This window comes from Scophthalmus maximus, chromosome 22, assembly GCF_022379125.1.
Source record: "Scophthalmus maximus strain ysfricsl-2021 chromosome 22, ASM2237912v1, whole genome shotgun sequence".
NCBI lineage: Eukaryota > Metazoa > Chordata > Actinopteri > Pleuronectiformes > Scophthalmidae > Scophthalmus > Scophthalmus maximus.
The window spans coordinates 13902501-13917748 of NC_061536.1; the positions used below are offsets into that span (position 1 = coordinate 13902501).

The 15248-nt window shown below is 45.9% G+C and overlaps 1 protein-coding gene across 3 annotated transcripts in view; it reads left to right on the top strand.

Moving 5' to 3' along the window:
- grin2da (glutamate receptor, ionotropic, N-methyl D-aspartate 2D, a) overlaps positions 1-15248 on the top strand; it is a 145788-nt gene that overhangs the window by 115792 nt on the left and 14748 nt on the right. For all 3 annotated transcript variants that reach the window (XM_047330326.1, XM_047330327.1, XM_047330328.1), the window contains exons 11-15: positions 8189-8314; positions 10052-10164; positions 12506-12622; positions 13109-13269; positions 14984-15053. In XM_047330326.1, coding sequence (XP_047186282.1) covers positions 8189-8314; positions 10052-10164; positions 12506-12622; positions 13109-13269; positions 14984-15053 — 587 coding nt within the window. The remainder of the gene's footprint in view (positions 1-8188; positions 8315-10051; positions 10165-12505; positions 12623-13108; positions 13270-14983; positions 15054-15248) is intronic.

Here is a 15248-nt window from a genome sequence, read left to right on the forward strand (position 1 = left end):
TCCATGTCTCACATGCTCTCGTCTGGTAGAAGTTCGCACCCGAGGCTTTGCGTCTCAAAGCAAAGCTGCCGATGCAGTGACCCCCCCCCCCCCCCCCCCCCCCCCCCCCCCCCCCCCCCGACTCTTTTATCATATATCTTTAAATAAAGTACACGTCTCGGTCAAAGTTGGCCTCTGCTAAGATGAAGCCTCTTAATTTACAAATCTTCTTAGAGATTAACTCCAGACATTTGCGAGCATGAGGAGATGGAGAGATGAGAAGACGAGAGCCGGCGGCTGGAGGGAGACGGGGGGAAAGAGATGGAGAGAACGGGACAAAGAATGTAGGAGAGAGAGAGAGAGAGAGACATACTTATGATACTTTTACTTGACTTGAGAAATCTTATAATAAGACATATTCATGATGAGTTCAAGAACATACCGTGAATTCAAAGATAGAAACAAGTACATAACTTTAAAAAAAAGATAATTAATGAAATGTTTCCAAATCTTAGCTTCAACCGTCCCGTCTCAGTGTCTCTTTACCTTTCAAGCACAGTGTCACTGTTTTTCTTCTTAATCTCATTTTTTCCTCTCGAGAACAAATCAGTTTCCTCATTCCTCAGCGCCAAAAGATTTTCCAGATTTTCTCTGTTTTTTTTAATAGAATTTATTCATTTTTAATACTCAAGTCTCACTCTGAGACTCGACTCGCGAGTATATTCTCCCTTTCATAGACCTCATCTCCTCCTCCCGCTCCGCAAGGGGTCGACTTCGCGTTTTTTTACTCACTCGGCCGCTGCAGTTCATCCATCCGTCTGTCAGCGGAGATCCGGGAGACAATCTGAAACACGTCGCGGTCGGACGGAGACGCAGCAGCGCTCCCGAGGTCATTTCATCTACGGAGCGCTGGACCGCAGGGCCGACAGCGGTACTGTACTGAAGCTTTGCTTGTGTGTGTGTGTGTGTGTGTGTGTGTGAGAGAGAGAGAGAGATTGTTGAGTGGATGGTTTGATAGAATGAAAAAAAAAATTGAATGAGGAAAGCACTGCCAGAGAGAAGCGCATGAGGAAGAGGTCAAAGGTGAAAGAAATGATCTCTATACATAAGAAGAAGAAAAAAAGAAGCGCAGACACTTTCACAAAGTGGTGTCGGACTTTTTGACCCCACAACACTGTAAAAAAATATCAACATACAGTCGCATCTCGTTGTCGGGGACTTCAGATCAGTCATCTGCTTGTTTGGACGGCGTCCGTGAGTAACATTACGTGTGAATATGAAAACCCCTGCAGCCTGAACGGGCCTAATGGATATTTTCAGAGGTTGTCAAGACTGGACCTCACCTATATAAATGTATGAAGTGAAGTTTTTTTAATCAGTATCATACAAATATAGAATATCTGTCAAAATCGAAGTGTAGGGAAAAAAACTTGGCGTTATGATTTACTGCTTATTGCAAAATCTTGGACTGAATGATGCATTCATTAAGAAAAAGAAAAAAAAGTAGCATTACATATTTCAGTCCTGCTTCATTTCACTCACTTCTTTGACCTCGGAGTCCGTGAAAAGACATTTAGAATTTACCCATTCAGTTTTTCTTAAGAAGGGTAAAAGGTAGAAGAGAAAAAAAAGAACATTCGCCTCAAATGTGAAAACATTAAATCGGTGCTCGGCAGTAGACAAGGTTTTAACATCAGACGTCTGAAGAGACTTATTAGCTCAAAGGGACACTGGTGATCCTGGTTGAATTCATAAGCAACCAACTGCATTAGTTACGTTACAGCGTTCGCGGGATCTCGCAAATCTTTAGGGACCTCTCCCCTCCCCTCATTTCCCTTCCAGGGCTCCGCAATATTGGACTCTAGGCCTGTGTTATTATTTTCTTTTCAAACCAGGATTTATAATTGTAGCTGAGACATTCCTCTCACACTGGAGTACACTGAGAAACAGAGAGAGACTGCGAGGCCTTGTCACGAACACAGAGAGCCAGACGGACCACAAGAGCCGGAGAGCGAGGAGGTCTAAGCCTGGATGAGAACACTCAAACTGTCAAGACACGGGAGAGTGGGAGGTGGAAATTGAACAAGGGAAGAGAAGTAAAGGCAGAGAGTGAGTGTGTGTGTTGTGAAGGATGGTCAACAGCAGTAGCAGAGCTGTCGCTCACATTGGCAAATCAGACATAAAAGCCTGTGCACATCTGGGCCGAGTACGGATTAGAAGAACCCATGGTCCCGATGGGACACGCCACCGACAGTGGTTGAGAACAACAGAGTTATTAGATCCTAGTGGGTCTTCAAGTTCCAGACTGACAAACAGCTGCTGGCAAACCAACCCGACATATTGGTCGGACTGGGAGAAGATCGGAGTACCAAGGTCTGAGAGAACAACGTGAAGAGATGCACAAGGTCCAAAGTGGTCGCTGCAGTAACGGGAGCATCAGGGGCCGTAACCCCCAAGTGGCTCCAGTAGATTCCAGGTACAACAACTGAAGTCTCTGTGCAGAAGAGTGAAGTCCTTTAGGAACGGCTACTCAAACTCACAGGACCTGGGCCTGGGGGAAGAGCATGCAACATCAGTTTTAGCATGTTTGGTCGTAAACCAATAGTTATTATGATTCGTCCAGACGTACACAACTTATATCCATCCAGTGGTTGTCGACCTCGTGGCGGCGCTAAGAGATAAAGGGGGAAGATCGATTCATCTTCTCGGAACCGTGAAATGTCATCCCTGTCGTAGGTAGTTGTTGAGATTGAGGAACCCTCGGGACCACATCGTCGTCCTTAGAGCCAAGCGGTAAACACTCAGATTCAGACGCCCAAAAAATCCCAAAGTAAATTTGGGGCGCTTTCCGACACGTCCTCCATTTTTCCCATTATAAAAACATTCTTCTTTCTTTGGTCTACATGACTCATAGTCTGATTCCTCATTCAGTAACACCCTTACTCCCTCCTGTCGGCGTCCAGAGGCACGGCGCCCCTTGTCATGCCGCAGCACGACAAGCATGAAATTTGCTTTTAATAGACTCGCCTTGTAAAAATAAGGATCAAACAAACACCTGAGATTATTCCGCGCGACCTCTAATCTCACAGGAACTGATGTGATTCAACAGAAATCCAATCAGAGCAACAAAAGGAGGCAGACGACCAGACTGAGCCTGATCTTTCCCGTGTCACCGTTAACTGCGTTGTCGTTGGCGCCAGCGGCCGCGCAGACTTTTTTTTCCGTTCACAGACTTGTGGGATACGAACAGCAGCGCCGTCAGACACGAGTTATTTGTCGCTGAGCAGAGAGTTTTAATCAGAGCCTCCTCAGACTGGGACCTGAATGATGCATTAGAAGGAAATCCACACTTGGATGATGAAAATCTTTTTCCTTTTCTCTGCAAGCTGAACCAGAAGAACGGAGTCCTTCCACTCTTCTTTTCTTTTTTGTAAATATTACACTAACTTTGCTTTCAATATTATTGTTTTTTTTTGTTTCTTGTCCGTCAGCAGTACGCCGGCTACAAGCCGACTCCAGACCAGATCAGAAGTCACAGCTTCTTTAATGAGACCGATTGATTCAATAAACTGCGAATATTAAATTCTGCCATGAAGCTACAAATATAATCGCTGAAACATCTCCCTGTAATCGTTGCTCCCGTTCACGCCATGTCAATTAAAAGATTCCTCGTCATTGTGCTTTCAGACAGAATTCACGGTCGTCCTTCCGTTACAAATGCTCTATAAAGTTTCCTCTTGAATAATAATTGGGGTTCAGTTACGAAGTCAAGTGAATATGTCCGAAAGAAAAAACACTGTAGGGAAACACATCATTTAAAGATATTCACTGAAATCTTGTATAAACTTCTGACAAACCTTCGAAAACGAGAGCTTTTTATTGCCAGTAATTGCCAGTGCACGGCAACTTAGATCTGTTTTGGTGATCAAATGGGCAATTTATGTGTGAAAAGCCGCTGCGTTTTCAGCTGTTCAATCAAGTTGCCCCGACAAAGCAATGTGAACAGAACCGTAGCAGGTTTCTGATGCAGCTAATTCCTGGTGCGAATCAAACTGCATAATACACAATATGTGCACATGTGGAATGTAATGGGCAATTTAAATGTACACTGTATGGCAGCTCTATTACACAAAGAGGAGGGAGACTGTGTATGGAATTATTCAGTGTCTTACATTACCATATTAATGGTGTCCGTGTCTTAATGGGAGAATACCTCACTCTAATTACATGGCCATAATCACATTATTATGTTAATGTAAACATGGCCAGTGACATGTCCTACATACTGTGTCCCTGTCTGGTGTTGCTCTGCGTCTCGCTGCAGAGATGGACTGGACATACCCCTCCCCGCGGTACACTACCTTAGTTAAACCCCTAACCCACAATGTGATGACTTTCTGATCACCTTTACCTAATTTTTCTCCAATTTCTAAATTTGTAGTTGTAATTTATCTATTACTTAAAACTGAATGCAGTATATTAGTTACCTTATTTATGAAAAACACAAGGAGGTATGATTTGGACAGGAGAGATATAGTCTGGTTGAGTGCAAAATATATATAAATATGATGGAGGGGCAAAATACAAACTTATTAATGAAAAACACAAGAAGGGTGTAATCTGGACCAGAGAGGTATATTTCTGTCTAGTCCAGTTTATAACCCGCGTATAGTTTGGTGTAGCCTGGGATCCACGAATTCTCATTACGAAGTGAATTCGCTCCGGCAGAAAACTTGCCGGTCCAATCACAACTGATCATCTGATGATGGGCGGGGTTTGTAAACAACCAAGATGGCTGCCGCTGAAAACGAGCATTTGACTAAAGGCACCGGATAGAAATCTCCTCTCTGCTCTGATCTGTTGACACACGTCACATAATTCGTTGCTGCGTCCGTTGGTAACGCCTCTTGGAAACCAAAAATGAACCGAGAGGTCCCAGGACTTGCTTCGCCAGGCTAGGTTTGGCGAGGGGGTTAATGTGGGCTGCCACACCTGCGCTCAGGTCCAGAGCCACGTTGTTCCTTTCAGGCGTAGTAATCCAGGCGTTTGAAAGTGGCAGTGAGACGGGAACAAAACTGTGCCCGTCTCCGTGCAGTCACCAGTGGGAATCCGCGGAGCTGCCGGGAACATGTTGGATGAAGAATGAATAAGTAATGTGGTCACTTAACAGAGCGACCGCTGCTAAAATGCACTTGAGGAAGGGCACGCAGAGCTCATTAACCTCGGCCTCAATAACCCCATGTGGCTCCCAGGTGTGGATTGTTGTAGAGGGCTTCTCTTTGACGAAGAGCATAAGTCTTGTCTTGACTTTCACAGCTTGAGTACGGGTATAACAAAAAAAAGATTGAGCGTTGTCCGAAATAGATATACAGGAGCGCTGCTGGGAGCCAAACACCGGGACTCATAAGACGACGCATGCATGAGAAAATAAAACAATAAGGCCGCTCGTACCTTAACTCGAGACTGACAGCACTTTGAAAACAACACGCAGCCTTCTTTGCACTCCTCACGCCTCTGAAGATAAATCAAACGCGACCTTCGGTGTTTGCAGTGTGTCATGTAATTATTTACACACTTGCCTCTGCCAAGGCAATTTGATGGGAACAATGGGGATGTACGGTATGTGACTGGATTACATCCAACACACAGTATTTCTACCGGGATGCAAAATTATGAACAGACTCCACTTGTCGAGAAAATTGAATATGAGCGGACACGTACGTGTCAATCAATCCCAGGGGCTGGATCTGGAGACCACAGGTCTACTGGTGGTTCACTGATACGTTTTTCCATCTTTCCTGGTTTTTATTCTGTTCAGTAAACTGTCACAGTCACTGTAATGTTTTAGAAAAGGCTTCACACAGGAAGCTAACCCTAACACGGTTTAATCCTATGACACAAGACATTTAACCCAGAAAAATAAATGTTAAACTAGCCGGCTGACATTTATATCATAGCTTATGTAAATACTAAAACCACAGAGTATAGAGTCGTCTTTTAAAGTTCAACCACTTCTGATGTCTACACTTGATTGAGTCTCATAACAAGGCCTCAAACATATTATTTTTTCTTAAACAGTGCAACTTCGTGTTGCATCAAATTTGGCAAAAGAAATAAACACATCTGTGGATTAGGATGAGGACATGTCCGCTCCCAAAAGTGAAGCCAAGTCATCCTGATCGCCCCCTGGTGTCTGGCTGCAGTATAGGTCATAAACCCAGATGGGACATGTTCCAAACAACAACAAAAAAACATATTTTTGTAAATATAACATAAACTAAATTTTTCCTGAAGACTGTTTCTGTCATTTCAAGTGAAATCATCTGTCCATGCAGCAAGATCATTTCACTTGACGGGAAATCTTGAAATAAGACAAGATAATCATTATCAATTCAAGGATATAGCACGAATTCAACGATGGAAACGAGAAAAATAACTTTTAAAACAATATTTCAACAATAAAGACGTCTTCAGGCTTTATTTCCAGTCTGTGGTTGAAGCTTTGTGAAGCATCAAATGTTCACCGTGAGGCAGATGTTCACCTGAAGCTCTGATTATTCACAGGCCACAGTTTGATTTCATGTTTCTTTGGACCACGTCATCCCCCCGCCGCCCCCGCCTCTCACATACTGTATAATAATCCAGTTGAAAACACTCCTGTAAATCACACAGTGTTGACTCCACTCCTGACTGACACCGCTGTATTTTCCTCGAGTGATTTGATTGCACAGGTAAACTAAAGTGCTTTCGACTGCGGCGCGTTTTTGCCTTGTTCTGCAGAAGAGTCCACTTACCCGGCCCGGCGGCGCTCAGGACTTTGTGAGTGGAAATCTTTGGGAAGCGCACAGATGATGAAGCTGATGGTTTTTTGGGGGGTTTTTTCTGCAAAAAATGGAAGGAACCTTTTAAATTTGTCCCAGGACGACACTGAAATCCGAGGATGTTCAATACTTGCCTCTCTCACAACTTGTTTTGTAGCGGATTACCTCAGTTTGAACCAACCTATCAGCCTCTCGTCGTCGTGGCTCCGGTTTGACAGCCCGGCCTTTAAGGCACATTAACCCTGTCTGGCAGCGAGTCTAATGGATAAATCCCGAGCCTCTCCACCTGCTCCCTCTCTGCAGGGTAGCAGGCGGCTAAGAGCCTCAGACGCGAGCGGAGCTGGTTGCTCTTTGGTGCCGTGTGTCGGCACGCAGCCGGGTTTGATTTAGAGTCTCTCACTGGATGTCGCACTAAAGGAGACGAAAGGTGCTGATGAGTGGAGGCGGCGGCTCAGACGTCTCTCCGGTGCAGTTTTATTATTAGTGTTGCAGCTGTTGTCAGTGTCGACGGCAAAAATCTCCTCACTGATTTTTTATCCAGATCTCCGACGTTTCCTCAGCCGGTGGTTACACCAGCAAACCGAGACAATTTCCTCCTGTCTTCGCTCCGGAGGTTGTTTTTAAAAAAAATCTCCAGTATTGAGTATGACACTGCTCATTTGCTTCGTCACGTAGATTTCTGCTATCGGTTTTGGTTTTTAAATCTCGTCAGAGCGTAAAACCTCCGCCACGTCCCAACACTCCCCTTATGAACATTAAAATATGCCAGATATTTTTTTTCCTCTCCATGCATTGTTCCCTGAACTCGGAATGTTAATGAAAGCGATTAAAACAAAAATCCGGGATCCGCCTCTTTTCTCCGGCTCCTCCCCAAATTGGAATGGCTTCTTTCTCGGCCCACGTCACTAAACAAACAGGTGGAAACATAACCCCCTTTGTCTGAAGTAACAAAGTTGTGTAAGTCATACATAATTTAACAGTCATACACAAGTTGCATATTTATATTAAAAAGTAAATAACGTGAGAAGATTCCTTTCATACCTCTAGTTATGATAAAAGTAAAACTCTCTCTTTCAACTGTCAAATTACAGCAGCAAGTAACTGCAAACAAATCTTTGTAAAAATGTCTTTGTGTTTATTAAACTATATTTCCATTTTCCTGGACACAAACATTAGTGTCTGACCCCCTCTGCTCTCAGACATCTCATCACATCAGAGCTAAATAACATTTATGTTTTTGTCTGACAGTTTGTCATTTGATCAGGTGCTACTTCACAGATGACAAGCAAACTTCTGAAACTTTATCTGATGTTTTGCCTATGTCTGTCTGTCTGTGTGTGTGTGTGTGTGTGTGTGTGTGTGTTTGCGTGTGTGTGTGTGTGTTGCAGAACCCTACAGCCCGGCCGTGTGGGTGATGATGTTTGTGATGTGCCTGTCGGTGGTGGCTGTCACCGTCTTCATCTTTGAGTTCTTCAGCCCCGTGGGATACAACCGCAGCCTGCAGAGCGCCAAGAGTAAGACGACGGAATCCCTCCAGTGTCTGCACGCCAATCATCCCTCCGCCGGCGCTCGTCTCACAGCATCACTACCCACGTGTCACATTGTCAGTTATACAAACGAGGGGGGGGGGCTGATCTGAGGAGGGCCTTTTTTTTCCCCCTCCAATTATGCAAAGCTTCCCACTCTTGTTCCTTTTGTCTGCACACGAGTCCCAACAATGACTCCACACCCACGATCAGGCTCATTCATTTTTAATGAAACAAACAGCGACGGTTGACTTTTTGAAATTTCTACAGTAACTTGTCACTTTGTCTATTGTTCTAACTGTTAACTGCCTCATTCTTTTTTAAATAACCTTTGACAAATGTGAGTCATCACTTTCAAATACGATACCTTCGGTGTCTTCGTCTGAGCTCAAACATCTCTGCTTCTGTCTCTTTCATTTTTAAAACACACTTTTAAAATATTCATCTCTCTCGCAAGACTTCATAAATCTGTATCCGATAGAATCAATATCTACACTCCTTCCAAAGATCTCCTCTCTTGGTCGGGTGTAGCAGCGGATTTTCTAAAACCTCCCATTGTGTTGGAACAGAAGATAAATCACGTTTAAATGAAGTCAAACAGTGAAAGTGGAAATCATTAAAAGCTTTGAATGGCACTTCGGGCCAATACATTTTATACCTGCACCATGTTTCATTATCTAACTATCACTCCATTGTTATTTGCTTTTCTAAAGCTGCGTTTGTATTTTGAAAAAAGCATCCGGGTCAAACTGACCTGCGGACGTCGTCTGTTCATACCGATTCAGTACAGACGCGTCAGCAACATGAGAAGTCACTACACATGGAATGAAACTAAAACTCCACATGACCAGATTCCACCGGCGTCACAGTAAACTCACTGTTCCCTTCATCTGCCCTTTTTCCTCGTCAAGATTTTAATCAAATCTTTTAGGCTAAATGATTTGGCTTCATTCTTTCCTTCTCGTCCTTTCAAATCTTTTCATCGTCAACACGTTCAGACGTTTACTGCAGAACGGTTCATAACTATCCGTTCCCTCTGTAGTACGACGAGTCTCTTTCCAGTGAGAGCAGCAGCTCTACACATTTCATCTTCAGTAATCACGACGCTGTTATCAACACAGGGGAGCCTATACAGCGCCAGCTTTAATCTGTGAGAGCTGCGGGTCTTTGTTCTACCCCGTCTTTAACTCCCGTCTCCCCTGCGAACCTTCCACATCAGACGGTTGTTTGATCACCGCAGGGGCAAACCCACCATCGTAATGAATATATGGCCAAAAGTGTGGAGGCGATGCCGTCTATATATTCCCCCCGTGTAACAAAGCCGGGGGTCACTATTAAATGGTTTTCAGCAGTTTGGTGCAGAACAGCTTGACTCGTCCGCACAGATCCCTGCGCCTCGGCCTCGTCCTGCACCGTTGGGATGAAGTCAAAGTCCCAAAGTGATCCGGTTCCTGCGGCTGAATGGGAGCAAATCCCTGCAGCCTGTGAGCCAACACCCAGAGAAACGCCTGGCACCAGAAGGGTGGAGGGTGTTTGAGCAGCAGATTAACGTCCGTGGGTTTTATGAAAGAGATATTAAACCCCCTGCCGCCGCTGCTGCTGCGTTTTGTTTTGTGTTGAATTGATCCTCGTTCTTCTGACCAGAGTTTACTCCAACTAAATAATACGATTCTGTGGAAACGTGAATGGATTAGTATCTGATCTTTGTCAAACGCTCTCTCTCAGAGTCAGGTGGGTCCAAGTTCACCATCGGGAAGTCGGTGTGGCTGCTGTGGGCGCTGGTCTTCAACAACTCCGTGCCCGTGGAGAATCCCCGAGGAACCACCAGCAAGATCATGGTAAACATTTTCTCTCCTGTCCGTGACCTCAACGCAATCCCATCTTCTCCAACACCAAAGATGTCAGGAATTAAAATTTTGGCACAAACACTCAACGATGCACTGATGAAAATGTGGTTGTCAAGTTTACTGTGAGCTCCAAAAACAAGTTTTTGGCCACAACTTCAGAATTCGTATGCAAATGAAAAAGCGTCGGAGGAGTGACACGATCACTCTTTGTTCACCAATCAGGCGATGCTAACTTTTTCTCTGTTGCAATAATTTCAAAGTGGTGTCGTCATTATTTATTTTTCTATCAATATAACCTTAAGGTCATATTTATAGTCCAATAAGCTGCAGAGATACGACAGGTACTACATCTCTCGTCAATATAGGCTTTAGATTGCTGAGACATCGTGATTTATGTTTTATGGATCATATTTTTGTTGACCCTAACTTTGGCATTTGACCGACGCGCTCCAAAAGTTAATCATCTGGAGATAAACTCCCTCGGAATATTTCCACAAAGTTTGGTGTAAATGTATCGTTGGGTTAAGGTTAGCGTTGTTGACGTATTTTTTATTTGACAAGGTGATACATAATTATGACAAAATACACTTAATATCTTCTAAATATTAGTAAAAGTCTTATATATATGTGTGTATTTTACGTGAGTCTGGTCAGACGTGGATGTAAACAGGAATATGACTAGTTTGCGGAGACGTACACTTGCAGAGATTCTAGTTTAATGTATTCATAAGTTTGATGACTTAACATCCAATTAGCAGCAATAATTTGATGGCACTTTTTAACATCCAGTCGTTTCTCATGTTTGAGTTCCATAAAATCTATAGTTTAACATTTTTATTTCTCCACCTATTTCTCCATTCAACAAAGTCGACACATCAATTCTCATTTCATGAGCTTTTAGTTTGAAGACTTGAATTTGTGAAAACGCTCCTCCATCTACAACTTTATTATTTCTATTTTTTTCTGCCCCGCACACACTCGCACACCACGAAGTCGTATAATGACGGAAAAAGAACGGTGCAATCAGTTGGAGAGTGTTGGTGCACTTTGTTTTCACCGCGGTGGTCTTTTTAATACCTGCTGTTACTCCTGGCATGAAAAGAAAAATGAAAAAAGGAGTCGAAGTAGGTTTGGCCTCCTCGACGTCGGAGTAAAAGAAAAACCCCTCAGGGGTGAAAGACGCGTCTTTCTTTTTTTTCTCCTTCTGACTGAACTCTTCACAACAACAACAACATCAAGTCCAATCATCTCAGCAGCTCATTAGCTGCTCAACAGGCGTCTGGAAGCTTCCAGACGAGAAGAGCTGATTATTACATTTCGCTAAATCTGCTCGTCTGTGTTGTTTCTGGTTAAACTGTAGGTTTTAATGTTCTGTACGTCCGGCCGCATTTCTCTTTCATTCAGTTAGAAAATATGTATTTTTTAAGAGACAAAAGTGTAAGATCCTTTTTTACAGTAGCATCACTTTAAATCTTATTATGTTTTAATAACAAATCATATCACACATGCCAGAGCTAAAAACGCCGGCACCTGAAGAACATTAAAAGATGACTATAACCTTTAATGGATGATTATTCTCTACTTACTCTTCATTTATTTGCTCATATAATTTCTCGGTGACTGTCGCGCCCCCTCGCTGATGGATGAATGACAACCGTGTTTTATTGATAAAAATACATTAAAAGTTGTAAAAACGCTCCTGCTCAGATTGAACCCTCTCGCTGACTGAGATAGATATTTTTTTATTATGCTTCACATGCCAGAGCAAAGAGTGTACATTTTTCATCTTATTCATTAAAGAAAATTATGCAAATAAACCTTTGGCACAAACGCAGGTGCAACATCCCTGCGACCAAATCTCTCACTGTCGCTTCTCGGCTGAATGTCACCGGTCGTTCCAGCGAATGAAAACCGGCCGAAATGTCTTTGTGCCAAATCCTTAAACCTCTAAAATAATCTGTGACCACTTGTCCCACCTGACCTGGGATCCAACGCCTCGGGATCCTCCAGGAGGAGCTGGAAAGCCAGAGAGAGGAGAGAGGAGGCGGGTGGAGGGGAAGAGCGATCGAGAGGTTCTGACGATAAGAGTTCGGGCTTGTAGAGACACCGGTCCGACCGGGTGCGACAAAATGATGTGCTGGTACGACCAGAGTGAAGAAGCAGGTCACTCCCTTGCTTTTTGATTGGGGGTTTTGTTCGGACCTGCACAGTGCAGAAGGTAAAGACGTAGGTGAGATGTCAGGTGCTGTTGTTTCGACGGAGCGGCCGAATGTCAAGAAGTGGAAATAGTGTTGTCGGAATCCTGATCCCGCTCCTCTTGCTCCTCCGCCAGGTGCTGGTGTGGGCTTTCTTCGCCGTCATCTTCCTGGCCTCCTACACCGCCAACCTGGCCGCCTTCATGATCCAGGAAGAGTACATCGACACGGTGTCAGGGCTGTCGGACAAGAAGGTAGGGAGGGGCTGGATGGATGGATGGATGGATGGATGGATAGATAAATAGATGGATGGATGGATGAGAAAGACATATGGTGTAAAACATCCTTGATAAGAATGAGTTTGTCCCTCAAAGGTTGTTTTGTGTCTTGTCTTCCTCCAAACATTGGCGGGCAACTTGAGAAAAGCTCAACGTTGTTGGAAAACAAGGATCTGCACCTTCGGAATGTTCCCTTTTCCTTGTCGCTTCCTCATCTGTCACTTCTCAGTGCAGCTTCAGCAGAACCCGCAAACCTGTATCCTGCTGCTCCGACACCTTGTGAAATGTGTTTTATCATCCTCCCCCTCAGCTCTTCATGAAAGCGTGACAGAGTGGCCCCTCGTTCAAAGAGAGGTGTGATCCCTGCAGCCGGACTCGACTCTTCCAACCTCTCTCCAACTTCCCGTCCTTTCCTTCCATCTCTCTAATCTCCAGTTTTCCTCTCCTCTCCTCCCCGCTCAGTTCCAGCAGCCGACCGAGCAGTACCCGCCGCTGCGCTTCGGCACGGTGCCGAACGGCAGCACCGAGGAGAACATCCGCTCCAACTACCCCAACATGCACCAGTACATGATCCGCAACAACCAGAAGGGCGTGGAGGAGGCCATCGACAACCTGAAGACCGGGTAAGGACGAGGAGAAGACGAGGCAGAGCGAGAAGGGAAGTTAGAGTTTTCATTTTTAGAATTCCTGATAAGAGATGTACTTATCTTATGCTAACTTCCTACTGATACTCTGGCTACTTTTAAAACATAAAGGCGTCACATCCTCCGAGTTTCTGTTGTTTCAAGTAAACGCAACGGCAACAGAGGGAAATTGGAGAAAGAGCTCCGGGAGCCGCCGAGTGACGTCGATCGGCTGTGAGAGAGAAGACCGGACAGAGTCGGACGACGAGGAGCGGGAAGTCAAGAGGAAGCCAGACATTGTTCACGACTCACGGGAACCAGGCTGATTTAAATCCTCCTCTGAAGTTCCTCCTCTATAACCCACAAGTCCTCTTCCTCTCTATGAGCCGCTCAGAAATGGAAACCACCCTCTTCTCCTCCGCTGCCTTCATATGTTTAATTTGATTGGGGGGGGGGGGGGGGGGGGGGGGGGCACAGTCCGTGCCACGTTTCAATTACAGGACGCTCCTCGTCCTCCAGGCTCCGCCGCCTCCGCCCTCGGGGGGGCGTCGGCTAATTGCTGTAATCTGCGCGGCTCCATCAGGATGGTGGCGACCAAACAAGTAGAGACAGAGAGGGAGGGAGGGAGGGACGAGGTCGGAGTCGATTTCAATAATACATACTATAGCATCAGCCGCAGTGCAGAGGGGGGGGGCATCCCGCCGCCTCAGCACAGGCTGCCACTCAGGTTCCTCTGGTGGGGAACAGGAGGGGAGTTTATTACTCGCCTGTGGGGCCGCGGAGTCCACAGAGCACGGGCATTAAATATATAGGTGTTTGAAGAGGGAGGCGGAGGAGGAGGAGGGGGGGGGGGGAGGAGGAGGAGGAGGGGGAGGAGGAGGAGGAGGAGGAGGAGGAGAGGGAGGAGGAGGAAGGTGAGGAGGAGGAGGAGGAGGAGGAAGGTGAGGAGGAGGAGGAGGAGGAGGAGGAGGAGGAGGAAGGTGAGGAGGAGGGGGAGAGGGAGGAGGAGGAGGAGGAGGAGGAGGAGGAGGAAGGTGAGGAGGAGGGGGAGAGGGAGGAGGGGGAGGAGGAGGAGGAAGAGGAGGAGGGGGAGGGGGATGTTAGTCTATGCAGATAAGGATTCATATGTTTAATGGGCCGCACACACGAGCAGCAGCCGCAGTCCTCCACCGAGCTAGATGTGACATCGGCGGTGTTATTAAAACTCCCATGATGCATTCTTTTTTTATCACTTTCTCCCCCTCATTATCCTCCGTGTGTCGCTCCTCCGCCTCTCGTCCCGACGTCACTCACGCCAGTAAAAATCGTCGAATTTGCGCCCGTCGAAGAGTTCTCTGTTCGATTCGTCGACCACCTCCCTCCTCAGCCCTTCACCTCCCTCCTCCATCCTTTCTTTCTCTCCCGTCTTCCCTCCTTCCTCATGAACTCCTCGCTCCAACTTCTGCCTCTTGCGTTGCACTTTTCCCTCCCTCCGGTCATTATCTCTTCCCCAGCCCACCGTCTGCTGCTCTGTGCTCTGCTCGGTGGCAGGTTCACCTCGGCGCTGATGGATCCATGATGCACTTTGGTGCAAAGAAAGAAGCCGGTGTGTTTCCGCGCCTCTGCTCTGCCTCATCCATCATCTCTTGTCTCAGTCGCACTCCTCCGTCTCTCGTCCGTCCGTGGGTTCAGCGCTTCTCACATTTGGTTTGTGTTGTGATGTTCCCGTCCGCAGGAAACTGGACGCCTTCATTTATGACGCGGCGGTGCTGAACTACATGGCCCGGAAGGACGAGGGCTGCAAGGTGAGCAATGTCTCCCAGTGGTTCCACAGTTCTGCACACACACACACACACACACACACACACACACACACACGTGGAGGCAGCCATTGCTGCGGGCGCGTTCGCTGCAAAATCCTCAGCGTCTCCTCGACAACAACTGACGCCACGTCTGCATTCAAACAAATCCAACACGTCCGGATGCGTTTCTTCCTCCCT